This window comes from Pteropus vampyrus, unplaced genomic scaffold (assembly GCF_000151845.1).
Source record: "Pteropus vampyrus isolate Shadow unplaced genomic scaffold, Pvam_2.0 Scaffold395, whole genome shotgun sequence".
Lineage (NCBI taxonomy): Eukaryota > Metazoa > Chordata > Mammalia > Chiroptera > Pteropodidae > Pteropus > Pteropus vampyrus.
Window position 1 is genome coordinate 120624 of NW_011889176.1, and position 10117 is coordinate 130740.

General features: G+C 49.4%; 1 protein-coding gene across 2 annotated transcripts in view; it reads right to left on the reverse strand.

Annotated features, from left to right (window-relative positions):
- Positions 1-1379: 1379 nt before the first annotated feature.
- The window catches only part of NIPA1 (non imprinted in Prader-Willi/Angelman syndrome 1), a 14833-nt gene continuing 6095 nt past the window's right edge, over positions 1380-10117 (reverse strand). For both annotated transcript variants that reach the window (XM_023523594.1, XM_011380587.2), the window contains 2 exons: positions 8297-8457; positions 1380-7516 (listed from right to left, as the gene is read on the reverse strand). In XM_023523594.1, the coding sequence (XP_023379362.1) occupies positions 7005-7516; positions 8297-8457 (673 nt within the window). In that variant the 3' untranslated portion in view covers positions 1380-7004. The remainder of the gene's footprint in view (positions 7517-8296; positions 8458-10117) is intronic.

The window sequence follows — 10117 nt, forward strand, 5'->3', positions numbered from 1 at the left end:
GGGGCGAGGACCGGGAGGGGCGGGGCGGGGCCAGAGCGAGGCCGGCCCGGGGCGGGGACCGCGAGGGGCGGGGCTCAGGGTTAACAAACCGAATCCTGGGATAGATCCGTTCTTTGGGCGACGTTACGGTCGGCTAAAAGCGAGTCTCGAGACCTCTGGAGCGGAAACTTATTTTTTATGAGGTACAGAGGAAATCCAGTGAGTCTGTCCTCCCTTGTCTCCTCCCACGAAATTTAAATCATTTGGGGTGGGAATCTTATTTGCTTATTGAACCAGAAAATGCCAAATATAATTTACTCCGTTCAGACTAATGCCATTGTACTGTTACGTTCTGGGCTGCACAGCCCCTGATCACTCTGGTTTTGGTATTGGTAACTGTGCAGCTTCTCATTGAAAAGCTGGGCAACTTCTTTGGTTTCAGTCAGATTCTAGCTAAATGACGTATCAAAAAATTACATTGCATATTGAAAGACGGTCGGCAAGCTGGTTTCTGAAGACGAGGTAGTTTGATGAGAACCAGCTCCGGTCCTTTTCCCATCCACACACTTTGCAGAGTGACTTTGCAGCTCCACTCCAAGCCCCGGTTCTGCCTTAGGCTTTGGACCGTCGTTGGCCAAGAAAGCGTGGTGGTTCTCCACCTAAAGCAGGATGAGAAGCCTGGGCCATCATGCCGGAGGCGGGGGGAATTACGTGGGAGAGCAGCTTGCAAAGTCACCCAACCGAACCATGCTATGTCGAGACCAGAGAACGAGCCAAATCGGTTGAGGTCCGCAAAACTTCACTGTTGACTGATAGACGTATGTGAAAGAATAAATGATTGTCATTTTAAGCCACTCTTTTGACACGGATCACCATGTGGCAGTAACTCATAAATCCCGACAGATGGCTGTAATGAAAGTGGTACTTGGAGTATACAAACAGCAATGCTTAGAAATTGTTAGTTTAACCTAGTAGATGAATTTGCTTGCAGCTCTTTTCTAATCCTCAGCTAGGTCCTGCCTTGTCTGATCAGCTTTGTCTTGTCATAGCCCACTCACGTTATCGAAGACTCATCCCACAGTCATTCCCTGGATCTCCCACCTGACAGGCAGATTGCACAGTGCGGTGTTTTTTAAGTGGATCAGCACCTTGCTGATAGGATGCAGACTCCTTAGGTGCCAAAGTCACTTCTCCGGCATACGACGTTGCCCACCTCGTGTACTCAAGCACTGATCATGAAATTCTTTTAAATGTTTAAAAATCTAATTCCTCTTCATCCCCTGCTGGTGAGAGGGTACATGGTACAGCCTCCTTGGCAAAACAGCTTCGAATTTCTTAAAATGTTAAATATGTGTCAACCACATGACTCAAGAAATGAAAGCACATGTCCATTAAAAGGCTTGTAAATGAATATTCAGTTGAAGCTTTATTTGTAATTGCCAAAAAAATGGAAACAACTCAAATGTCCATCAACAGATGAATGGAGAAACAACTGTGGTCTATCCATATAATGGAAAACTATTAAGCAATGAAAGGCAGTGAACTATTGGTACATGCTATAACATGGCTGAATCTTAAAATAATTATGAGAACTGAAAGACAGACCCAAAAAAGCATATACTAAATGATTACCTTTATATAAAATTCTAGTAAATGGAAGGTAATATAGAGCAACCGAAAGCAGATGAATGGTTGACTGGGTGTGGAGGGGACAATCACTGTATGGAGAATCCCTTCACGTTATCACGGATTCGCTCCCTAAGATATGTACGGGCGGACATCTACATCATGAAACCCGGGCTGTTCGTTTCTACAAGGAAAATAGGAAACATTTGATTGAGGAATGGTGATAACACAGGACCTAAGGCTACAGAAACATTTCAAATAAAGGGTAAAAAAAGCCAACAGGTGTTCAGCTAGAAAGAAGTTATTTCAGTTTAAAACACACACAGGTTAATAAATATTGGAAAACTTAAAAAATCGCCTTTTTATTTACTTAAGGCAATTACATGCTATGACTACGTCTATGCAGCACAACATAAGCAAGACTTAGCCATTGACAGGTGTGTGTGCGCTAAGTGGAAGCTCCCTTGATACATTTACATGAAAAACTTAGGCGGCCCGTCAACATTTTACATTTTTTTTATCTAGTCTCTTACTCTTTCGTGATTTATTCCATTTTACAAGAAAGTAACAGTTATTTTAAAAGGCAAAAAAGACACATGCATGGTGCTGGAAAACAGTAACTTTAGATTTTTCCAAACTGCAAAAACACCTACATGAGAATCGGGGGCAAATTATTCTACTCTGACAAGTAAAAGAAATACTCTGAATTTTCAGTGTGACCCTTTGGCACTAGTGGTTCAGGATTCCTGACATTCATCAGGAGTCAGGTAGTTCATGGTCAGGGTTGAGCTGCTGGAAAACAGGAAGTTCAGCATCATCCATCACAAATTTAACACAACAGAATCCGTCTGCTTCACAGGTCATTGAATCCTCCGCAGAACATAGATCTATGCCGCAGAACGTCAGAGAAGCTCATTACACCATCAGAACGTGATCTTTCAGTGCGGCTTTTAAAAGTCCATATTTAATGTCCACATTTTACCATAGAATATATAAAAACCTTCCTTTAAAAACAAAAGCAGGAAAATTAAAGCTTCATGGAACTGTGCAAACTTTACACCCCTTCCTTTGCTCCTTCGGCACTCAGCCCCGTGTCTGTGGCACGGCCTGAGCAGACGGGCTGCCCAGAGCACGCCAAGTTCCCACGTTGTGTCGCTCCCGAGCAGTTCTGCACGTGACAGTCTTCCGAGGTCCCAGCACAAGCTAAAGTGCAAGTGCCCTAAAACGGTTGAGCTGGAGAACCACCCTACCCCTTTAGAGGTAGAGAAAATGAGGCACAGAAGGGTTAAGTGACTCATCTATAGTTACACGATTCAAGAAAAAGTACAGAAAAGAACAAATAAATCCTCCCTGGTCCTACTCTGGGCCTTATGCTATGCTTCTTGTCACATTGGGTATATTCGAAATAGATGTTAATTTACATCATCCTCGTTCTACTGAGCATCGGCTTTTTACTAGACGTTTTCTTGATGTAACGTGAAGTTACATTTCCTTAAAATATGACTTTTTTATTGCATTTCAAAGCATGTGAGAAACGTGGATGAAAATAAATGAGTCGTAAATTTGGACCAAATTCTCATTCCTGTGCCTATCATTCTAAATCTTTTCAAGTATACGATGGAGGTGTAAGAGAATCTGGCCAGATGTAAAAAATTACGTATAAGCAAAAGGCAGACCCTTCAAATCCGTCACAGTACAAATGCGAGGCATCAGTGAGGAATACAGAAGGTCGAGGTATTTTATATGACAGTGTTTTATGGTGTGACTGGTGTGCAAACTGATCTTTTCAACCCAACGGACCTCTAGCTATGAATATAAGTAAAACATACTAGGAAAAACTATCATGGGCACATTTTCCTGGGAGTAAGGTCAACGCGAAGGACTTAATGTTACGTTTTTCATCCCTGAGGAGGCAGAACACCCAGTTTCCATCTAATCCTGCTTAATGGGTGATCTACATCCTTGGTACCCAGCACAGTGAGGACAACTCCTTCCGACCACTAGAGCCGGTGAGAGTCGTGAACAGAACTGAACTGGAATGTGCTTCTCTTCCCAGGGTCCTGCTTGGTACGGGATGCCTAGGTCAGGACCCAGTGGGCATCGGAGAAGGCGGTGGGGCTCTGCGGACCCTCAGGGCCCCTCCTTGCTCGTCTGGACAACCTGAGTGGCTCGGAAGAGGCGTCATCTCCCAGCAGAAATCAGGCAACACAGCAGCGGCCTGCCCTCCTGGCCCAAGATGCTTGACCCCACCTCGTGTCACCACTGTCTGGGACCGGCCTCTGGAAGTGAGCACACGTTTACAGAGCCGAGCTGTCCAGGGAGCAGTGCCCGCTTCCATCGGGCACGAAACCCAGAGGAGAACAAGGCCAACCCACTACCGCTGGAATGAGCTGCGGGGTCTAAGCTGTGGATAACGAGTCAGCTCCAAGCGTAGGAACCAAGAGTGTTTCCTGTTGCTGAACCAAGAGCGGCGGAGTGTATTTCGCCAGCATCCCGACGTGAGATGACAGCTGAGTGAGGATTCCTCCCCGAAGTCCCAACTGTGGGCGGTTCTTGCTCCACGTGTGGTAGGGAGCTGGCCGCCCTTCGTCTCCAGAACCTTCTCTGCAGAGATGGAGCCGCCCTGCAGAACAGCAAAATGCCAGGGTGGTCTCGGCGCTGGGTGTCTGGGTGTCGGCTAGAAACCTTAACAGGCTTCGCACTTGACCAATGAGTCACACAGAGATTCAGATGAGAAAACGAGGCATTGTCCAGGTAGGGGAGGAGAGAGGAGACACGTGGCCTCTTTAGGGACCCCTCCAGAGCAACTCTGCAAAGGGTGATCACAAACGCGATTTACGAGGAGGCTTGAAAATGAGTAGACAGTAGGTATTTTTTCTTTCTTTCTTTTATCGGATAAAACCCAAAGTACAGTATCATAATAAAAATGCCTCATATGTATTGACTTCTGCAGAGACCAGTAAGAGACCCCCTCCCCAGCCTAGGCCCTCTGCTAACACTCAGTTTGAAGATTTTACTTTGTAATTCTGAATGAATCATGAACACACAAATTTGTCAAATAAACACTATTAAATCGGAAGTTATATGTTCTATGTTAAACCTGGAAATTGGGCTGTTAGACTGTGTCCCACACTTGAATACAGTGAGTGACATAAACTTTGTTCACCAGCAGGAGAGCCACACATCCTGACACGACACCACCCTGCTGACAGATGGGAGCCTGGCCGAGCCTGACTGTGCTGGATCAGTCTGCCTTCCAGAGGAGATGAGTTACTAAGACTTCGGGATTTTGTTTTACCCTAAAAGAATCGTCGGGATGATCATCCGGGAGTGTCTGTGCTGTAATCGTCAGCGAAAACATAGTAAGGAACAGCGACATACGTTCAAACTCAGTTTCACACAAAAGATGTAACAAAGTAAACATGATTTCCACATGACACACGAACTTCCTCAGTCACTTGCAGAGCCACATTACCCTATTGCTATCTCAAGCCCCTTACCAAGGAAACTATTGTTATGCCTAAGAGTGTGCTGACACGTCGCCATCACATCTTCAGAAAGTCCAGTTCGGGGAATTAGGGCCCGCGTTCCCAAAAATACTGATAAAAAAAGCAAACCTTTAAGAGCCGATAAAAAGAGTGAGGAACTTCTTGAACATTTATGAACTATCGGTTAATAAGAGATTTTTCCATTTTTAAAAATAATTTTCTTGCTGCCGTTAGTTCATAAATCACTGACGACCCGTGGTCATCACACATACTTCTAACTTACGAAGCTGCGGTTTACGCTGCGTTAAACTGCCCTCGTTTTAGCCTCTTCATCCAAGACTAGGGAACTATTCTTTGGGTCGTTACGGATATCCTTTTTGGGTGGCAACACACATTTTTTCTTTAGTGGATAACTTCGATAAGGTATTGTTAAACCCCATGTTCCGCTTCACTGAATCCGCCTCGCTCACTTCCATCTTTTTCGACTTGGCTCAGTTCCCTGTTTAGATAAAACACTGCACACGAAGGACACGCTGTCTTGACGGGACACTCACGTCGTCCGCGCTTCCCACCCCTTTAACACATACGGAGGCCACCAGAGGCAGACAGATGATCTTTGCTCTGAATACTGGTATAATTTGTGGTTATTTTGCATTTCAGAAGTTTAATGAGAGGCTGGGTTAGCAACTGTAGGGTGCTCCGGATCTCAAACGACAGGGGGATGGCTAAATTAACTGTTTTCATTTTTGCTAGAAACCCTTTTGAAATTCACTAAGTGTGCTCTAACTTGACTAGCCAGGGCTCCACCGTGTCTCTTGTCCCTGTATTACCAGGCACATGGGATGTGTACTGTTGAACAGTTACTCACATCTAACGGCCTTACTATCAAGTTAAATCATTTCTTTCTTCTGAGTGGCCACAGTGTTCGCTGAAAAAGAACATGGATGCATTTGATACCGGGTCCCGGTTATGCAGACTGAGTGCAAATAAAATACCTCGTGCCACTTAAGTCCGTTGTTTAGCTGGACATCGAGCACATGCTAATAGGGTTGATATTTTTTCTAACGTGTCTTTAGACAAATGAACGTACTGTTATTTCTAAGCGCTTTACATATTTATATTTCGAAGAGCGAAATATTAAACTATAACTGAGGAGGTTGTGTTTTCAGAGCTGCGAGGACAGACACACAGTAATAGTCAAATTAAGTGGATAGTTCACGTGATAAAGGCACTGAATTTGATCTGAGCTATTGAAAGTCCCCCTGTAGATGGAGGACAGCGTCAAGTCCACATGCTCCTCTCTGTCTGCAGGTCGCGTGTCTCGGAGCGGGGGCCGGAGCGGCAGCGCATTAGTAGATCAAGAACAAACGCATACACCTCTTTTTTGGATGAGGTTACACAGGCTTAATGCAAAAGAAACCACTACGGATACAGTTACTGTCCAGAGTCAGATTTCAAGACAATCTCTCCCATTTCGAAAGGAATCTTCTAGTAAGAATATCTGCTCCCCTGCAAAGACTAACCAGAAAGAGCCCATCTTCATTTTCTACTTAGATAACGTGAAGATGTTTTCAAAAGAAAGAGTGTTCATGAAAGCTTCCAGGTTAATTAATGGCTATGAACGTGAGATCACTGTCATCGGAGAGATTCCAGGTTAATTAATGGCTATGAACGTGAGATCACTGTCATCGGAGAGATGACACCCGGGCAGCCGTCTAGCATCTCAGGCTGCAGAGCGCTCGGGCCCCAGCCTGGTGCTGAGCACGGCTCCCCACTGTCCCCGAAACCACCCGTTAATGTACAAGCATCGCTGAGGCCAGTGACCTGGCGCCTCCTCTACGTCACGTCAACCCAGGACCAGAAACCACATCCATTTCTTGTCCCTCGAGCCACCCCACCCACTGCGGCGTCCTAGTCCGTCTTCGTGTTGGATTTGTTCACGTCCCCAAGGTTGAAGTTGAACTCTTTGAACACCTGGATGAGGACGATGCCCACCGAGACGGTGGTGAACCCGCAGGCCATCCCCAGGAAGTCCACCAGGCCCACGTCGGTCCACTCCCGGAAGAGGACGGCGGAGGCCAGCAGGACGAGCGTGGTGAAGACGACGTAGTAGATGGCCCCGAACACGGACGAGTCGAAGCACTCGAGCGCCCTGTTGATGTAGCGGAACTGCACGATGACGCTGCAGCCGAGCACGGCCAGGAGCGCCAGGCACAGGCCCAGGGCCCGGCGGCTGGACGGGTTGTTGCGGAAGATGTCCTGGGCCGCCAGCCCGATGCCCTTGGTGGAAGGCACGGTGAAGCTCCCGAGCAGGGAGCAGATGCTGATGTAGACCATGATGTTGGTGGGCCCGTGCGCCGGCGCCACCCAGAAGATCAGCAGCAGCAGCATGAGCAGCACGAGGCACAGGTAGCCCACGAACACTGCAAGACAGGCGTGCCCCCGTCAGCGCCCCTCGCGCTCCTGGGGGTGGCGGAGGGAACGTCGGGGCCCCGGGACCTGCGCGCGGCTCCCGAGCGTCTCCCCGGCCTCGGGACTGAAAACCACGTGCACGACAACTGAACGGAGCAACTCGCGTGCACTTAGCGCATTTTCAGAACCGCGTCAGGGATCGCCGACCGTTTCGGAGGGTCCGTCTGCGGATGACAGGGCCCCCCGCCCCCCGGCGTTGGAGCCAGCGGCACGGCACCCACGTGGGGTCTGCCGGCTTCAACACCGTCCTCTGCGGCTATGCCGGGCGCTCAATTTCACACCAGGGACCGTCCTTAACGGTTCCTCTCCCGTTAAGCTTGGGGCCGAAAGTCTGCTTTGAAATTAGGGTGATGGGGGGTTGCAAGGTCTGCGAATTCCATTCTCCAATCGTAAAGGAGGTGCTGGGAGCTGGGCCTGACAGGGCTGGGAACAGCCTGGACATGCACATCAAGCCGCCCCCTGTCCCCAAAGGCGGGCAAAGGGAAGTACGGAGCCTGCTCTGGGGAGGATTCGGGAAGAAGCCACAGGTACGGGACACGGGAAGGACAGCTGGAAGCCGCCTGGGAGGCCGAAGGGGCAGAGGACAGCTGAGAGGCGCAGGTGCAGGGTTTGGGGCGGAGGCCCCAGGAGGCAGAGGGTCGGCGGCGGGGACGCCCTGGGAGCACGCCGCAGGGGCCCCCAGAAGGCTCACACGGGAGACCCGCAGTGCCCGTGGGGCTGCTGGCAGTCACCTGGGTTGGTCAGCTTCTCCTCCAGCTCGGCCGGGGTGGCCACGCTCTCGGACTTCGGGGAGTGGATGATCAACACGACAGAACCCGCGCAGCTGAGAAGACACCCCAACTTGCCCAAGATGTTGAGCTTCTCCTTCAGAAGGTAGGAGGCTAAAATGGACCTTCAGTTAAAAACAGAGAGAGCAGAGCTGAGATCCTCCCGTCCGACCCGTCTGTACTCATCACAGTGACTTCGCAGAAGCCACGTTTTCTTTACGCCCTCGTTCACTCATTAGCTTTTAAGAGTGGGAAAGATTAGGAATTTACTGAAGTTGTAATTTCAATACAAATAGGATTTCATGCCAGCTCCATGCACAGCCCACGTACACTCAATGACTTAACGCACACTGCGGTACGATATTCAGTAGATACGAAATGCACCAGAGTAGAAAAATAAGTTTTACGATTGACAAATAAAAATATCTCTTCTTGATTCTTAAAAGCAAATAATCAAAAAACCTATGTTAAGTGGCAAAGTAGGATATGGAAATTGCTAAAATAATTACAAGTAATTCATGATCAAAACACTTAAGTTAAAACAAATTGAGAAAATGCACAAATAAACACTCCAGAAGGCTAACAGTAGCTGCATTATGGCAGGGCTGGCGATCGGTGTGAGTGACTGATTATTTTCCTCTTCTGTAATGCCCACAACTTTTTAAGTGTGATCACATTAGTTTTTAATGCTAAAAAGCATTCCTCATAAAACATCGGTAACCTTAGGGCTGGTAACACGCTTCTTCTCGTTTCTTTGTCTACAGTGTGATTGGGAAAACCGGGGCTTCCAGTAATTCATGGGACCGGTCACTGTCGCTCCCCTGTGTCTGTGCCGACGGCACTCAGGGACACAAGCACCCATGAAGACGGCGCGGGCCCAAAGACGAGCCGGATTATTCCCTTTCTAATTCTCATTTTACAGATGAAGAAACGGCCTCAGAGAGGAGCAGCGCTGAGCCTGAGGCCACCGTGCTAACGAGAGGTGGAACGCGGTGCCGAGGCCAAAGCCCCGTCTGCACGTCGTGCCTGTCCCCCCAGGAGACCCCGCAGCACCGCGGAGAGAGCGTGGACGATGTGAGGGCCACGAGCGGGAGCTGGGCCGAGGGGCTGCGCGGAGCTGCTCAGGCGGGCAGGCCCGGAGGGCTGGGCGCTCTCGGAGCCGGGGGGCTGGGCCCGCAGCCCCCCAGGCCGAGCAAGGACCGCGCCGAGGCGGGCGGGGCTGCCGTGCGGGAAGGCAGAGGAGGCAGAAAAGCAGAGGCGGGAACCACGAGGCTGTGCGCTCAGAAAAGCCGTTCGAAGTGAGAGGCGGCGAGCGTTCACCGAGGTCGGTGGCAGCAGCTGGAGGGAAAGCGCTGACTCGGGCGGGGGGACGGCGCCCCGCTGCGGGGAGCAGCCGCGCGGGTGTTTGTGGGAAGGGGAAGGGGACAGCGACACCTGCAGAAGGAAGCTGCTGTTACTGGTGCAGATAATGGGACAGCGCGATGCCAACGCTAAGGGGTATTTTCAACTTCCGGCCTGGTAGCCGCCGGTCCCAAATCATAGCGACCGCTTTCTCGTTGTCCCTGCCAACGGCCCTTTGGGACGCCGGTGCCCTGGGCCCAGCGCACGGTTATTCTGTCCTGTTTTAACATCCCACAGGTTTGCGGCGTGAGACGTGCGCGGCAGCTTCCCTGGGTCGGCAGCTCCAGCTCCCTTTTCAAGTGGCTCCGTTTATTTATTCATTTTTCGACAAGGCCAAGTCATCTCTTATTCCACTATAAAATACCTGAGTATAAATTAAACAGT